General features: G+C 38.5%; 1 protein-coding gene across 1 annotated transcript in view; it reads left to right on the top strand.

The window, feature by feature from the left end:
* Positions 1 to 18488, top strand: part of ENPP1 (ectonucleotide pyrophosphatase/phosphodiesterase 1) — a 72507-nt gene that overhangs the window by 19312 nt on the left and 34707 nt on the right. The window contains exons 2-5 of the mRNA XM_027056882.2: positions 12161 to 12233; positions 15197 to 15313; positions 16133 to 16258; positions 17397 to 17457. Of these exons, the coding sequence (XP_026912683.1) occupies positions 12161 to 12233; positions 15197 to 15313; positions 16133 to 16258; positions 17397 to 17457 (377 nt within the window). The remainder of the gene's footprint in view (positions 1 to 12160; positions 12234 to 15196; positions 15314 to 16132; positions 16259 to 17396; positions 17458 to 18488) is intronic.

The following is an 18488-nucleotide window of genomic DNA, read 5'->3' as shown; positions in this document are numbered from 1 at the left end:
TGCTCCTCATTCTGTCCCTGTAGTCGTGCACCTATACTAGCTATAAGATGATAAATATTACTATAATGATTTCTGCGACTCTTAATTGAGACCTATTAATGAGATAATAAAAATATCACTATTTCCATAAGTGCCAAAATTGACCTAATTGTGAGGATAAAGGACATTCTACTTAAGACAGTTATCATATTAGATGTCCCCTGATACAGTAAAGGCAAGCATTAATATTTCTTAAACTGAATTTGATGAGCTTGACCATTGGTAAGAGAGACAGAAATATAAAAGGTGTATTTCTGGAACATATCATAAATCAGAAATAAAGTTTGGAAGTCATTCTTTAAAGAAGCTGTGCATGCTTATATATCTTATATGCTATGAATTATGTTCTAAATATATTACATTTGTATTATGTTATATGTAGTTAGAACAATCTGTGAAGGACCTAGCTACTGTTTAATTTATGGTATATTTCCCATAAATAAAGATATATGCAAGTTGATCTCACTTTATCTACCTCAAGTTGTGAAGGTGGTCTCAAACTTGAAGTTTCCCTAATGTTTTTTGGCAGGAGCAAATATAAATTCTATCTGCAGGAAAACACTTTTATCCTAGGCTTTAAAAACTCCTGAAAATCTTTAACATCAATAAACAGAACACAGTTAAAAACAACCAGGCACACAGAGGAAAATGGCACCGTGAGCAAAAGCCAGCAGGAATACCACACAGCAGAAGCAGACAAGCAGTGACTTCGGATGGTAGTGTTATCAGACACAGGTTATAAAAGCCTTGACTACTTTTGAAGAAAATATGGAAGAAATAATACTGAATTGGAAGAAGGGTAATTTCTTGTCATCTTTCTTTTTGTGATATATATCAGATAATGTCTTCTGGACGGTCTTCCAGCTTACAATTCTGTTTTTCACCGTGTCCCTTTTGATGTGAAGCCTCATCACTGAATTAATTTATTTTTTTATTTCTAGACATCTTATAAACATTTTATTTTTTAATGTTTATTCATTTTGAGAGACAGAGAATGAGTGAAAGAAAGAATGTGAGTGGGGCTGGGGCAGAGAGAGAGAGAGAGAGAGAGACACAGAATCCAAAGCAGACTCTAAGCTCTGAGCTGTCAGCACAGAGCCTGATGCAGGGCTTAAACCCATGAACCATGAGACCATGACCTGAGCTAATGTCAGATGCTCAGCCGATGAGCCACCCAGGCGCCCCTATTTCTAGAAATTTTATTTGGTTTTTTAAAGACTTTCTAGGTCACTTTTTGTAGTTTAATATTTTCCTGTTAATATTATCCATTTTTTCCTTTTATTTTGAATACTATCTGAAGAGATGGCAATTTTCTAGAACAGATGAAAGACACCAATCCTCAGATTTAAGTAGCACATTGAATCTTAAGCAGAATAAATTATATATATATATACACATATATATACATACGTATATATATATACACAGATATATATACGTATATATATATATATATATATATACATATATATATATATATAGTCAACAAATGACAGAATAACATTGCAAATGCAAAAGTAAAAGTAAGCATTTTTTTTTAAAGTAAGCATTTTTAAAGGTATTAAAAAAAGACCTATTTCCTTCAAAAGTACAATAGACTGACAGCTGAATTCTCAATAGCAATGATTAACAGCATAAGATAGTGTAATGACATCTTCCCCGTGCTGAAAGAAAATAATTGCCAAATTGCAATTATATATCCAGAAAAGAAATGCCTTTCAAGAATGAGAACAAAATAAAGACACGTATAAACTAACAAATACTGAGAGAATCTGCCATCAGGAAAGTTCCAAAAGATCTATTTTAGGTAGAAGAAAATGGGTTCTAGACGACTCCAGATGAAAGGTGCAAAGGAAAATGCATTAAAATGCATAAGGTCATAAATATTTGGATAAATCTAAATGAACTTATAAAACAACAATGACTTAAGGGGTTTAAAAATTAGAATAAAAGTAATATTAAAAGAGAAAAAAGTCTATAAAGCTATAACCTAAGTGTCTGTATCTATAACTTATTAAAAGAAAAACAGAGTAAAATTAAACCTAGGCTACAAAAGGAAAGAAAAAAATAAAGACAAGACCAAAAATCAGTAAAACAAAAAATAAACATATCAAAGAGAAGATTGACAAAGCAAAAAGTAGATTCTTTAAAATAGAGTATTATTTCTGGTGAGCCTAATTAAGCCAAGAAAGAAAGAAGGCACATTATATCAGGGAGGAATGAAGGATCACAAATACAAAATGTACAAACACTGAAAAAATAACAAAGGGCTACTATAAATCACTTTATACTAATGTATTTGAAAATGTAGGTGAAGTGAAAAATTCCAAGAAAAAATACAACTTACCAAAACCGACTCAAGAAAAAATTAAAGCATCTAGATAATTCTATAAACCCATGAAGGGATTGAACCAGAAATTAATAAGCTTACTACACAGATCTTTCTAGGCCCACAGAGCTTTACCAGTGAGTTCTACTAAACCTCTAAAGAAAAACTAACTCCAATCTTATACATCTTTATTGTTTTGTTTTGTTTTGTTTTGTTTTTTAAATGAAGTTGGCATAGCTTTTCCTTTAAGGTCTTTTTGTCATTGGTGTTCTGGAATTTGAAAATTATGTAAGTATGAGCCTTCTTTGCTATATCATTTTGGATATTTGACATTAGGACTTTTAGATTTGAGGATTTGCACAAATCTTGAATCCCACTGAGAATACTAATTATATGTTTGTTTTTAATATTTTTCTCTCTTCCTCTCCCTTTTTTTCCTTTGTGTTGATATTACACTTTTTGTTTATCTTATATTGTAGGCTTACTTCAGATGAGTGGTGAATCATGGCTGTTGACTGATATTTAAGAATGAGGGAGGGGTGCCTGGGTGGCTCAGTTGGTTACGCATCAGACTTCGGCTCAGGTCATGATTTCACAGTCTGTGAGTTCAAGCCCGGTGTCGGGCTCTGTGCTGTCAGTTCAGAGCCACAGAGCCTGGAGCCTGCTTCAGATTCTGTGTCTCCCTGTCTCTCTGCCCCTACCCCACTCACTCTCTGTCTCTCAAAATATAAATAAACATTAAAAAAAATTAAAAAAGAAAGAATGAGGGATATTTAAGAATGAGGTTGAATGCAACGCCTGGTGATTCAGTCGGTTAAGCATCTGACTCTTGATTTTAGCTCACGTCATGATCTCCCGGTTCATGGGTTTGAGCCCCACATCAGACCCTGCGCTGGTGGTGCTGAGCCTGCTTGGGATCTTGGGATTCCTTCCCTTTCTCTCTCTGCCCCTCCTCTGCTAGCTCTCACTGTCTCTTAAAAAAAAAAAAAAAAAAAGGTTGAATGGAATCAGAATTTGTTGATTGGAGTTTGCTTAGAGTATGTAGGCAGGGAGGAGTTGCCTTTTATGCTGAAAGATCCCTAAAATGCCAAAATGGGAAATCTTTACTCTGGGTCACTAATACCCATCTACTAGCCCCCTTAGTTCTCCTGCATATGGGTTCACTGTGGAAACTTTGGAAAATAAAGGTAAGTACCAAGAAGGAAAAAAAAATCACATATGAGCCCATCAGGCAGATATAAGACTATTTATAAAAAATATACATGTATAGCAGAAAATTAGGACTATACTGCCATTTTATTTTATAATTTATAGTTTATAGTCAATAATGTGTCTTTCCCCATGCTATTAAATTTCTTCTATGTCATCATTATTGGCTGTATAGTATTCAGTTACATAAGTATTTCATATTTAGCCATTTTCAATTGCTGGAGATTGCGTATGTGTCTATTTTTTTTCTTGTAAGTAATGCTACATGTAAATATTTGTAATACATATTTATAGATAATTTTTTATCTTAAAGAAACTGCAAGAAGTGTAATTTTTGAGTCAAACAATATGAATATTTTAAGGTGTTTCAGAATTTTTCTATAGCTTCTTATTCCCACAGCGTTTGAATCAGTCTAAGCATACTTTGTTACATGTGCAAACGTGGATCTGAAGTATTATTTAATATGCAGATTGGTGTTTATATGGGTCCCTTTTTCATTAGCATGGTTTGGAGAGCTGTTGTATAGATATAACTCAAATTACTGCTACCACCATCCCCTACAAAATACTACTTTGCCTTTTTTCTGTTTCGGTTGCATCCTTTGGATAGGGTTCTTTTTAACCACTGCATGGTCTTCAACAACTGTTGAAAACAGATTACTGCAGAATTAGAAACAACAACAAAAAAGAAAGAAGAAGGAGAAGGAGAAGGAGAAGGAGAAGAAGAAGAAGAAGAAGAAGAAGAAGAAGAAGAAGAAGAAAGTGTTAATATAGTAATTTATGGCATTTCTTTTAACAGCATATAAAAAAGAATACCCTGTAGTTTGCTTAACCATTGGTTATATTGTGGCTGTGTTAGAATCTATAGGGGGCTCTTAGTGAGTTGTTCCTAGTAGGAACGGTCATTTATTGAGCACCTCTGTGCCCCCGTTACCAATCCGGACACTTTCTGTACATTATGCTCAAAGCTTGTGCCAACTTTGTAAGGTAGGTATTATCAGCATTAGAAATGTTTCTAATGTCTAAAACATTAGAAATGTTTTAAAAATGAGGTTTAGTTAGGATATGAAGCATTCCCTTATCACACATTTCGTGGTTGTCTAGAAGTCACTGGAATGTAAGCTCTATGTAAGCACTGAAATCATTTTGTTCACTGGTGTATTCCCAGCATTAGTTCAGTCTTGACATGTAGGCTCTCAAGAAATGTTTGTTGAATGCTGACAAAAATGAATTGAGAGAGGTGGGATTTGAACCCTAGCCATTCTGAACCTGAAACTCTACCAGGAAGAAGCCAGCTTCTTCAGAGGTTTAATATTTTACTCAGAGATTGAGTTTGGTTTGCCCCAAAGTGATAGACTTGTTCAGTGCTTGGTGTCTTTTTTCCTCATTTTCATTTGATCATTTATATAAATTACATAAAATATCACTGCCATTTGGGAAAACCTTCAATTAAGTCAAACATAACTAAAATGATAGACAGGGTATAAGAGGCCAAGCAAAAGTGAGAACTCTTTCCTTAAAAAGTTCTTTAATCCACTCAAGGAGTTGTTCTAACGTGTACTTTAAACTTTGTAATACTTAAAAGTTCTTCAAGATTACGGCATTTCCTTTGAACCTCCCTTTGAATCTCCTGTGGAAGTTTCTGAGTATCTAATCCTCATCTTCTGGGGAAAAAAAAGAAATCCCTGCAGACTCAGCACTGTGTTGATCTGAGTTTTTACAGAGTTGTTTTCGGGAGGCATGCAGCTTTGACCAGAGGCTAGAGGAGTGATAGGCAGTGTGGTCAGCTAATTCATCTTCATTGGATAGGCGTTTATATGACACCTGTCACATTTGAATACCAAATCCAGCAATATACCATTTCCTAAAAAAATGTTTTCATGTCTACGTATTGTAGACATCCTTTATATAAAGCAGATGCGAAGGTACTTAAACTGGCTGACTTTGTGAAGTCATGTGGATAAAAGGGGGAGGATTATGGTTTCCCCCAAATTATGTTTAATGAAGTCACAGTTTGCTGATTTTCAGCTCAACAGTTATTTGTCGAATGTCTGCTATGTGCTAGGCACCATGCTAGACATGGAAAATAGAGAAATAAGTAAATCACCCCCCCTGGAACTCACAGTCTGGTCAGCGACATAGATCTCATAGAACATGGTGAGGGCCGTAGTGGTTGGGATGAGGAAAGACGGAGGAGGACAGAGCGTCTCCTGAGAAAGGAGAGGCAGGTAAGACCAAGCGCTCATTTCACTCTTGGACTCATACCAGAGCTTTCCATAATGTTGCCAAAGACTCTTTTTAGAATTTGTAAATCCAGGGACACCTGGGTGGCTCAGTCGGTTAAGTGTCCGACTCTTGGTTTCTACTCAGGTCATGATCTCACAGTTGGTAAGTTTGAGCCTTGCATTGAGCTCGGTGCTGATAGCGCAGATTGGGGTTCTCTCTCTCCCCTCCTCTGTTTGCCCCTCCCCCCGCTTGCTCTCACTGTCTCTCTCTCAAAAGAGAGAAACTTAAAAAAAAAAAGAATTTGTAAATCCAGTCATATCAGTTTCATATTTTAATGCCCCAGCAGCTCCCTGCTGACTGCTCCCAAGACACAGCCCTCTTTCAGGCACTCCCCTGTCCCCCTATTGCCCCACTGCTTAGAGCCTGACTGCCTAAATTCGGATCTTGCCCCTGCCACTGGTCAGCAATCTGCAGCTCCATTTTCTTAAACCGGGTTAATCTCAGTAATCTGTGTCATAATGTGAAGATTAAACGATTTGATGCAAAACTCTGAGAAAAGTGCCTAGCACGTAGTACTGTAGAAGCCATGCTTATTGTTGTTACCACTCTCCTTCTTTCTCCCAGACCGCGGTGGTTTTCTGTACCTCCCTGCCTTTGTACAAAGTGCCATTGCATGGATTGTCACTACCCCGTGATTTAATTCTTAGGCTGCTTCTCACCATTTCCTGTTTTTGTCATTAACAAATTCTAAAGTCATCACCCTGATTGGATGGTAAACTCTGAGATTAGGGATTTCACCACAAATTCTTTTTTTTGTTTTATTTTTGGACCCCTCCCTCCTCCTCAGAATTTAAGTACAGTGCATATTGCAGACACTCAAACATTTGTTTATTGACTGAAGGGGAAATCCCTTTGTCTCCAAATCTGTCTTTGTGAAGTTCTTTTAATCACCATTCTTTCCTTTTTTTCTCTCCACGGTGCTATTAGCGTGTTAACATTTTTTAAAATGTTTTATTTATTTCTGAGAGACACAGAGCGTGAGTGGGGGAGGAGTAGAGAGAGAGGGAGACCTAGAATCTGAAGCAGGCTCCAGACTCTGAGCTGTCAGAACAGAGCCCGACACAGGGCTTGAACTCGTGAACCATGAGATCATGACCTGAGCCAAAGTCAGACTCTTAACCTACTGAGCCACCCAGGCGCTCCAGCATGTTAAAATTTTTTTACATATATCTGCTGTAGCTCCATTGTAATCATTAATTTTCATGCCCTCCACCACCCTCCCCCCCCCCCCCCGCCCCCGCCCCCAGCTTCATTTCTCTGTCAGGGTGTGAGTTGCTTTCATTTGTCTCTCTGGCCTTTAGCAAAGGGTCTGTGTAAGTAGGCACTCATATTTAAATGAATGCTCAATAAAGAATAATACATGTTGTATTAATACGTTTTAGGGAATCTGTGAGAAAAAAAAATGGAGTGATTTCTTTATATCTATTTCTTTTGGTTCATTAAATGTCCAAGAAAGGCCAAACGATTTAGGTACTCTAAACAAGCAGGAAACTCCCAAATCAATAGTTTTCTAATGTAGAGGCAAAATATTCTGCCAATTTACTTGTATGTCTGGTGGCTCTATGTGGTCTAAGGTAAAATGTCTCATCTTTAGTTTCTAAGAGAGTATCAAAATATGAAAACTACCTAAATTGTTATAGAGGTAAAAAATGAATAGTGGATTTTGACATTGCTGTTTTAATCTACTTTGAGAAGAAATTAAAATTGAATTAGATTTCACAGCTCTGAAATTTCCTACTAAAAACTATCCTGAGTGGGAGTTGGGTAACACAGTAGTAGGTGATGTAAGTTTCATCTTTTATAGGCGTGATTATAGATGAGAATTGATTGTTCCTCTTGTCATACTTCTGTTTCATTTCCATGCTCTGCATTATCTTACAAAAGTTAAATCTAGGGGTGCCTGGGTGGCTTGGTTGGTTACGCATCCGACTTCGGCTCAGGTCATGATCTCACGGTCCGTGAGTTCAAGCCCCGCGTCAGGCTCTGTGCTGACAGCTCAGAGCCTGGAGCCTGTTTCAGATTCTGTGTCTCCCTCTCTCTCTGCTCCTCCCCTGTTCATGCTCTGTCTCTGTCTGTCTCAAAAATAAAATAAACGTTAAAAAAAAGTTTAAAAAGAAATAAAAGTTAAATCTAAGTAACATTTTTTTTAGCAATGAAGAGGTAATAAAAAAAAAAAAATCATCATGCCCCTGTTGCAGTTTAATGAGAGGAGAGACCTATATATACTGGGTGTGTTTTAAACGCATGCTTACGATTTAAAAGACATTTTTTCCCAATGTTTATTTATTTATTTTGAGAGAGAGACACAGAGCATGAGCGGGGGAGGGGCAGAGAGAGAGGGAGACACAGAATCCGAAGCAGGCTCCAGGCCCTGAGCTGTCAGCACAGAGCCCAATGCGGGGCTTGAACTCTCAAACCGTGAGATCATGACCTGAGCCAAAGTCGGATGCTTGACCCACTGAGCCACCCAGGGTACCCCCGCGTGCTTATGATTTAAATGCTTGCTTACCACCAAATCTTCCCATAGTTTTCATCAAGGTGAGACTTAATTGTAACAGAACTGTTGGCAAGTTCTTTTTTATATTTGGGAAGGACAGTACAGTTGTGGGTAATACAGCTCCATGACTGAATTTCTTACAGCAGTGAGGGAGTATGTCTTTTAAGGCAATACATTTCTGAATGTAAACAAGTTCTCTCACTGTGATTTGTATTTGTTGGTGTAAACTTAACTCTGATTACGAGTGCAAGTACTTGGACTTTTGGGCCATCTTGCTTCCAAGGAGTGTTTTCTGCCGATTTCAGGTTTCTCCCTTTGGTTTCACCTCCATTCCAAAGTGTCCCACTTCAGAGCGCTCAGACTCTGAAATTGCTTTCAGGCTCGTAACTTCCATCCCTCCTCCTTCCTTGCTCCCTCCCTTGTTCCCACTTCCACATGCACCGGATCCCCTGTCTTCTCCCAGTTCTTGAACCTCCACGTGCACATGGTCTCAACCCTGTTCAGCCTTTGCAGCCACCTTTTGACTTTATCAGCTTTTCTGCTGTGTTTCCCCTGCTTCCCATCCCCCATGCCATGTTATCTTTTTGTCCCATCTCCCTATTCCCAGCCCTGGAATCCCAGGCCACTTGGGTCCATTATAATCCACATATTGGGGTTCAGCTGGGCTCCCAGAGCTTGAAGGTCTTTATGCTTTTGTTGACTCTGTCTCCGTTGTTACCACATATTTGCAGCCATCCCCACTTAGGATGTCCTGCACCCCCTCCTTACTACAGAGCCCAAGGTAGACTTCTTCACTCTCCAGAGATATTCTTACTTGCCCAAGGAGATTGAGGGGGTGCCTCCTCAGCTTCTGGCTTCTTCTGGCTCTATCTCAGTTTTGTTGCTGTTATCGTCGTCTTTATCTTCCTCTCTGACTTCTGACATGCCTATCTCTGAGGCTGACCTCCTGAGATTGTGTTGATGAAACTGACTTTTTAAGCCAGTTTCTTAACGTGATGAACGTGGGTTATAGTTCTTGTTTTTTTGTTTGTTTTCGTGTCTGTTCATTGTGGATACAAGCGGTTTTGAAGTGAGCATCTTTGGACAGCTGTATTGCCCACTTGTACGAGTACAGGCAGCCCAGGTTTGCAGGACTCTGGCATGCTCAGTTTCGGTCACCACAGTTTAATTAAATAACACCCGTCCCCAAACAACATGGTTCAAATTTCAGTTCCAAGATTTATTAACTGGGGGGAGTTGCGTAGAGTGCAGCCTTTGCTGCTAGCTTTTTCAGTCCACAGATCACTGCGTACACAACACATGCGTATGGTGGTCAGTGACCAATGTGGCTCCTTTTAAAGCCTGTTAGTGATTGGTTACTGTCTGCTTCTGTTGCTCAGCAGCTCACAGACAGCAGGGCAAGTGGTGGGTTGCTTCTGTGTCTCCTGGTGGTGAACGTACGTGACAGTTTATAAAATGGATAATTGAAAGAGAGAATTGGCCGATAAAGATGCAAACTAAGTAAAGTGATAATGCCAGAAGTGAAATTCAGTTCAAAAGTAAATGGGGTTATGGAAGGAAAAGCAAACTGCGGGAATGTTCACACTGCCTCTGTTCAGCGGCCTCCAGCTCTGCGGCCAGAGGAACTCTGGGATGGCGAGGTTATCCCCCTGGTGAGGAGTGTGGTTGTGATGAAAAGGATGCAGATGTCCCAGAGGAAATGACACTGGCACAAGAATTCATATTAATCGAACTCCTGCAGATACGTGACGATATTGAAAGTGCAAAGGTTACAACGTGGGGAACTGATCTAAGCTTGCTAAGGAATGTGGCGGTCTGTGAAGGCACGGAAAAGTTTCTCACTATGGAGTGTAAGTAATGTGACAAGAAGAAGAGAAAGACTGTTCAGACTATTCTTGATAAGTTTATTACTAAGAAAACTTTAACCCTCCATGTTTTAAATTACAGTGTAGGAAATACAGATGAGGTTTGCAATTTTTTCATTTCCTTGTATGTTTATAATTGACCGTAAGAGTTCTTAATGTTTTTGATAGAAACGTAAAAATTACCTCTTATGGAGCGCCTGGGTGGCTCAGGTGGTTAAGCCTCTGACTCTTGATATCGGCTCAGATCATGATCTCACAGTTCCTGAGTTTGAGCCCCATGTCCGGCTCTGTGCTGACAGTGCAGGGCCTGCTTGGGATTCTCTCTCTCTCTCTCTCTCTCTCTCTCTCTCTCTGCCCCCGCCCCCACTTGCACTCTTGCTCTCTCTCAAAATAAATAAGCATTACTTTTTTTTAAATTACCTTTCATATGTTTATGTTAGTTTATACCTCAAAAGGTTTAGGAGAATCCCTTAGTGTTCTGGTACTTTGTTCCATTTGTCATTATTTGCATATTTGTTCGAGCTTTTCCTCGGATGACTCTCTATTTGAATGGACGTGTGTACGCTTAGGTTTTTTTATTTCCTTAAAAAAAGGTTTCACCTAGACCCAGTTGTGTTTGAGACCCACTGCACTCTTGCTTTCCCTTCCCTTACCCCATTTTCTTCTGCAATAAGTTAGACCTGCTGATTCAATTTACTTACGGTTTACTTTCTCTTTAGTTTTTACAGTCACTTGACATTAAGCACCTTGAGGACAAAGGTCGTGTCTGTTTTTTTACTGAGTATTCAGTACCTAAGCCTGGGGACTGGTATATATGGTCAGTACTGGATATGTTTTATTTGAGGGAGTGAGTTCCTAAAAGCCTGCACCCAACACCCACCCTGCCCCATTCACCCATTTCTCTTGTGGAGCCTTCTCTGATCTCCCTCTCCCCAACCACCCCAACCTTTCTCCTTCTTTAAACAACTATGTAACTGCAGGTGCCTCCTAGAGCCTGCCAAATATGAGCCATTTATGCTGTTATTTTTACCCTTGCCCACACAAATAGCAGCTCCCTGAGGTATGTCTTTCCTGTGCATAACATAGTCATTACACATAGTTGGTACTGAATGCGTATTTTGTTGGATTTTCCTGCAAAGTGAGATTCCAGAGAGCTGTCAAGGAAACTCCATCCCACTAAAAAAATTAAGGGTTGTTCTACGAATCTACGTATTCCACCCCCCCCTTTCTTTTCTAATTCTCAAACAAAAATTCTGTCTGGTGTATGTACTTATTTTAAAATCAAAGGCCACAAGAGTGGGGAATTGAGAAAGTGGCAAAATGTTAGAGCTGGAAAGATTTTTAGAGATCCATATAGTCTCACCCTTTAATTTTATAGGTGAATAATTTGATGTCTGGAACACTTAAGTGATCTTCCCCAAATCACACAACTAGTTTGTGGTAACATTTGGGGCCACAGTGCAGTTGCCTAACCCTGTCCAGTGCCCGTTCCCATAGGCTGCCATGGGGCATACGAGAATATTGTTCAGGTTTGTGTAGTTGACCTGTTCAGAGAGGCAGCTAATATTCTCATATTGCGTTTTGTGGATTAGCAAGTAGGAAATTGAATCTGTAAATTGATTTTCCTCTCTCCATCCCTTAATTATTTCAAGTTCTCTGACTAGATTCATTTGCATTAACTGGGAAATTCTGGAAACATTCGTCCTGGATGGCACAGATTTGTTTGCTGACATGTAAGCAAACTTTTTCTTGAAGTATAATATACATGCAGAAAAGTGCACAAAGCGTAGGCGTGGGGTTTGAATTTTCACAAAGCACGCACATCCACGTGACCTGTACCCACAGCAGGAGACAGAGCAGCCCCAGCACGTTGAGAAACATTTGAAGAACTAGAAGGGTTTTGAAGCTATATAATTTTCTTTTTTCTTCCCGCAGGTATTGTCAGTCTGTGTGTTAACAACAATCCTTGGTTGTATATTTGGGCTGAAACCAAGCTGTGCCAAAGAAGGTAATTACTACAGTATAAATACTGTGTGTGTGTGTGTGTGTGTGTGTGCACACATGGGTGTGTGTGGCTACTTAGTCCTCTTCAGAATATGACTGAGAAAAGTGTCCTGTCCTAATCTGTGGGTACTCCATAGTTATTGCAGATGTGATAATGGTTTGAGTCTTCTTAAAACTCTTTTATTATTTTAGCCATGCAATGTTTTATTTAGTTGTAAAACTTCATCCTAAAACAATGAAAAGGTGCTATCACCAAAAAATCAACCAAAGAACAAACCCCCAAAACAACAAAAAATAAATTAAGAGCAGTGAAACATACAAGCCAACATGGCCTAAATGTTTTGGTGCTGCACCCTGGAGCCCTTCTCCCTGGACTCTCTCCAGGAACTCTGAGGACACTCTTTTTTTTTTTTTTTCCCAAGGAGTTAGTTGCTGAAGCAGCCTGGAAAGATTACTTGGTAACCAGTTAGCATCGCTGGGCAACCAGAAATTTATCGTTATGCGCCCTAACAGCTTTTAAAATTACGAGCATTTGTGGTTTCAAAGCTATAGTGAAATGGCAGTTTTAAGCTTCTACATATTTTTTTTTCTTTATATTGAGTGCAGAAATCTATCCAGCATTGATGAGATTACTGTAACTAACAAAACTCTGAATCATAGTACATTGCAGTAGTCCTTATTTTGGCTCTGAGGTAGGTTTCTCCCCCATGTGAAATCACTGATGGTCTTCCTAGGGAATTCAGTTTTTTTAAATTTTTTTAATGTTTTAATTTCTTTTTGAGCCAGAGAGAGACAAAGCATGAGCAGGGGAGGAGCAGAGAGAGGGGGAGACACAGAATCTGAAGTGGGCTCCAGGCTCTGAGCTGTCAACACAGAGCCTGATGCGAGGCTCTAACTCACGGAGTGTGAGATCATGACCTGAGCTGAAGTTGGATGCTCAACCAACTGAGCCACCCAGGCGCCCTGGGAATTCAGTTTTGAAAATTGAAAAATTATTTTCCTGTTCAACTCTTCTGTGATTGTAATATTGGTCATTTAAACAAGTGTACTGATTTTTAAGTTTTCACTTATTGCTTAAATTAAATGTAGTAATTAAATGTAGTATAATTTCATGTGTTTGGTCAGCCGTCTATCCAGAGCAAAAGTGTCTTAAGTTTAACAAGATGAAATAGCTACAGACTTTAATGTTCATCTAGGCATAGGTATGAAGTAGTTTAGTTTGAGTTTAAACTTTGAGTTTAGTTTAACACATAAAAATAAAACTGAAGGTTTAAAAAAAGTAATTTTAATCTAAACCTAACATAGTATGCGCAGTATTTTACAAACTACTAGGTGCTTAATAATGAGCCTCAAGTAGTAGCTATTATTCTAACAGCTTTCCCTGGCCCTGCCCAGGTCAGGAATGTTAGTATTCCTGACCTTAGAAATTACTGTTGTCATTTCATGTCTTTAAAATTGCCAATTTTCCCAGTGTCATGAGGGTTAAATTCTATGGCAGTGTCTTCTTGGGTTAGGAGATCCCTAAAGTCAGGAGCTAGGATTATTCTTTTTTTTTTTTTTTTTTTTTTCTGTTGGACTTTCATTATTTTACAAGTGGGTTTTTTTTTTTCCTCACCATCCTGATGTTTTAGTAATCTGATGAGAACCTAGCTTTTTCCAGGTATATAGTAAATACAACATAAAATTATTGTATTTAATTAAAAGTTTTCCTTCCATATCCGCCATTTATCCATTTAACAAAAACTTACTGGTACCAGCTATAGTCAAGCATCTTGCTGGGGGCTAGGGATGCGGTGTGCTGGGTACAATGCAGGTGTGGACTTTGCTCTCAAGAAGTTGGTAGTCCAGGGATGATGCCTGAATGGCTCAGTTGGTTAAGCGTCTGACTCTTGATTTCAGTTTAGGTCATGATCTCACAGTTTGTGGGTTTGAGCCCCACATCTGGCTCTGTGCTGACAGTGCTGAGCCTGCTTGGGGTTCTCTCTCTCTCTCTCTCTCTCTCTCTCTCTCTCTCTCTTTCTCTCTGCCCTAACCCTGCTTGCACTCTCTCTCTCTCTAAATGAATGAATGAATGAATGGAAGTTGGTAGTTCAGTGTGAGATTGGGATATTAACCAAATATTCTAGTTCAAATGGAATTAGTGACTGAGGGGAAGGACAAGGTTTTACAAAAGCTTAAACAAAGGAAATTGGACCTTGACTGGGGAGTGTAGGAACCAGATCTGAAGGTGAAATGCGTACTTTAGGTGATGATGGTGGGAGGGACAGTCCTGCAGAATGTCCTGCATAAGCACATTACTTCTTTGATACACCCAGAGTGAGAGTACAGTGGGGCAGGTATTCTTTCTCCTCCTGAAATATTCAGATAATCACTTTTAAAGTCTTTTCTCACAGTTTGGAATTTTAGAGAATGTTATATAAGCATAAAACTTTCAGAACAAGTCCTTATTCAGAGGGGTGCCTGGGTGGCTCAGTCTGTTAAGCGTCTGACTCGATTTCTGCTCAGGTCATGATCTCATGATTCCTGAGTTCGAGACGTGCATTAAACTCTGTGCTGACAATGTGGAGCCTGCTTGGGATTCTCTCTCTCCCTCTCTCTGCCCCTCCTCTGCTCGCTCTCTCGCTCTCTCTGTCTCTCAAAATAAATAAATAAACTTAAAAAAAAAAATAAAAAGAACAAGTCCTTATTCTGACTTTTCTTTACCATGCCATAAGTATTGAAGTCTTATCAGACCCGGTAAGGTTCGTAATAAATTTTAAAACTTCTTTTTTTCCCCCCTATGACAAGAGATAGAATTTTCTTTTTGTGCCACTTTCTATGTGTATTTGTGAAAAGATTCTTGGGTAACTTCATTACCCCATCTGTATTTTCTAAGGTAGGATTTGAATCTAACTTATGTATACTAGTTGATGTTTGCTTCTTGATTCTGTGATTAGAAACTTCTAACTCATTATTCAATATTTTCAGTTAAAAGTTGCAAAGGTCGCTGTTTTGAGAGAACATTTGGAAACTGCCGCTGTGATGTTGCTTGTGTTGACCTTGGAAACTGCTGTCTGGATTACCAGGAGACGTGTATAGAACCAGGTAAATAAAAATACGCAGGGGAAAAGATGATGTCATGGGCACTAGTCAAAGATCAAAAAAAAAAAAAAAGTTCTGCATTTTTTAGAAATGTGATTTATTGAACTCACTTGAGGCTTTTTTAAAAAATTGGCCTTTGCATTTCCTTAGAGAAGAAATTTCATGTATTTTGCCTTTGTTAAACACTTTATGGATAGCAAAACTGTGCTTGTGTTTAACGTATGCCGAGAGCCTGCGTAATCGAACTTGCACTTACACTTCAAAAAGTCTTCTTGAAACATACGAGTACTTTCAGTGTGGGCTCGCTAAAGCAAGGGTTCTTAGACATCCACTTCTTTTTACTGAAGTGTAGCTGACACAGAATGTCACATTCGTTCCAGGTGTACTTAGAAACCTGCTTAACACTTTGAAATAAAACTGTCAGAATGTGTATATTTTCTGTTCCATTCGGGTTTGTCTACATAGGACATGTTTCCTATTTAAATGGGAGTAAGCCAGTTTCAGATTAAATGTTGAGAACCCTGAAAATGGCTGGTGGAGAAAGCCAAGATCTGTATGTGAATTGTATAATAACCATGTTTGCCCATGTTTTCAAATGATGAAATTCTGTTTTCTTTAGTGAAACAATAACAGCTGTTGCTTGCATGCTTTCTGTCTGTTAGTTAAGGTCGACCCCTGTGGTGGCAGATTCTGTGAGTAACTGAGTTATGAAATAGTTCGTTGTCCCTCCTGGATCGTGCTCCAGAAGAGAACAGTTCTGTGTCTACTTCGGATGTGTTAAATTGGGACCATAACACGTCTTTTGTTGTTATTTGTTTCTAGAACACATATGGACTTGCAGCAAGTTCAGGTGTGGTGAGAAAAGATTGCCCAGAAGCCTTTGCTCCTGTTCGGATGACTGCAGGGACAAGGGTGACTGCTGTGTCAACTATAGTTCTGTGTGCCGAGGTCAGGTTCCCATGCACCCATCGGGCTCTGCAGCAGCCCGACATCCTTCTAGGTGTTAGCTGGGTTTTGCACAGGTGTCATTTTTTACATTAGGAGTCATATTTGTTGACCAACTGTCTTAGCTGAAAAAATACTTAAAAAACATCTTATTAGAGTAAAATTCAAATAAAGAAAGTATGTAATGAATCTCGTACTCATCAGTCGTTTAAGAATCACTATTTACACATGGCAAATCTTGTTCTGTCTATAGTAGTTCACTCTCCTGCTGCCACCCCTTCATGTTATTTTGATATTAGCTACATTTAAAAAAATTTTTTTTTATTTTTAAAACAAAATTTTTTTAATGTTTATTTATTTTTGAGACAGAGACAGACAGAGCATGAATGGGGGAAGGTCAGAGAGAGAGGGAGACACAGAATCGAAGCAGGCTCCAGGCTCTGAGGTGTCAGCACAGAGCCCGATGCGGGGCTCGAACCCACAGACCGCGAGATCGTGACCTGAGCTGAAGTCGGACGCTCAACCGACTGAGCCACCCATGCGCCCCGATATTAGCTACGTTTTTAATGCTGCTTTGTGGAAAGATCACTTTTTGTAGTCCTGGCTATCTTTACAGTCCAGGTTCCCTCGTAATGTAAATGAGGGCAATGTATGCCATGTGTTGAAGGGGTAGATGTGAAATTACTGCCCAAGGTTATATAGGGTATTATGTAAACTGATGCTATTGTGAGGTTTCATCCAGTTGCAGGGTTCTTTGAAACTGATAAGAGGAACTAAGACATCAAGGATTTAATACTAGAAGATGTTAGTGGATAAAAGGAGGGTTGTAAATGTTGGCTGAAAATATGAACAACTTGAAAATGGAAAAGATGCCTTTAAGTTCTCACAAATACAGTCACATGTTTGAGTCTTGCATTTAGTTTTCCGTTCATTGTTTTTCTTCCTGATATCAACTGGCGGTTATTTTGAAACACAATAATTTACTGTATTTATTGTATTTCCCTAGAACCATGACCCATATTACGTATATATGTGTTAACATGTTTTGTTTTCGGAATCTGTCCTAAGATGTCTCACAGCATCACAGTTATTGTCACTATTCAATATGTTCACTTTGTTTTATTTCTTGAAAATATTTTAGGAGAGAAGAGTTGGGTAGAAGAAACATGTGAGAACATTAATGAGCCAAAGTGTCCAGCAGGGTAAGATGATATTCTGAGATACTATTTTGTTAAGGTACTATTTTTTTTTTCTCTTTCCAAATTGAAAAGATAAAAGTAATAATTAGTCATTGGTTCATTAAATGTTATTTTTAGTCAGGCCCTGTGGTGGGCACTTGTGGCATACGGTTGATTATGGAATGTTCCCCACTCTGGAAGCTAATGGAAAAAAGAGAGGCCACGACTATTTAGTCTTTAGTATTCATGAGGGTCGCTGGAAGTGTGTTGTCTTTCTCCTTAAGAAGAAAGGCCCTTTACTTAGTTTTGAGAACCAAACCTGTAGCAAGTTACTTTACAGCTTCCTTTTTATTTTTTATATTTTGGTTCACTTATAAATTCGGGGGATAAGCAATGTGTCTGTGAGAGAATGTTGCATAAGTTTTATAATTCATCTTTGTTCTTTTTGTCCTTAAAGTATTTTGCCCAGTACCTTGTGTATACTAGGCCATCAAAAAATCTTGTGTGGAATTCAAAGGGGGAGATTTTGTGAAGATGTAACGTAAATTTTCTTTGCTCCACTTGAGATCTACTATTTCATATAATTTGACTTATTCATCTTCAGAAACATATTTTTACCTTTTTAAAGTAATGAGTTTTTTCCCAAACTATTCAACATTTTAAAGCTGTACGTTAGCTTATTTTGTTTGTGTATATAATTTAGTTTTGCTTTATAAGATGGGCGTTTTTTTTTCCTTTGGATGAAACAGTACTTTTTTTTTGTTTTGTTTAAAAGAACAGTAATAGCAGCAGCAAAAACTAAACCCAAACCAAAAAATTCCAACAGAAGAGACTTTTTTCAAAGGGTGCGCTCCTGTGCCTTGAGCTGTCTTTTAAGTTCAAGATATCTTGGAAAATTTAGACTTAGTGAATTTTTAATCTTTCTTTTTCTTCTACATATTGATCATTACTTTTCAGTTGTAATGTTGATCCTTGTAGTGGATATGTAACTCTTCCTTTCTTTACAATAAGATCATAAGTTAGAACATGTGTTATTCTACTGGAAGTTATACCAG

The sequence above is a fragment of the Acinonyx jubatus genome, chromosome B2 (genome assembly GCF_027475565.1).
Source record: "Acinonyx jubatus isolate Ajub_Pintada_27869175 chromosome B2, VMU_Ajub_asm_v1.0, whole genome shotgun sequence".
In the NCBI taxonomy this organism is placed as follows: Eukaryota; Metazoa; Chordata; class Mammalia; order Carnivora; family Felidae; genus Acinonyx; species Acinonyx jubatus.
Note: the sequence above shows the minus strand (reverse complement) of the source record. Positions and strands in the feature narration are given on the sequence as shown.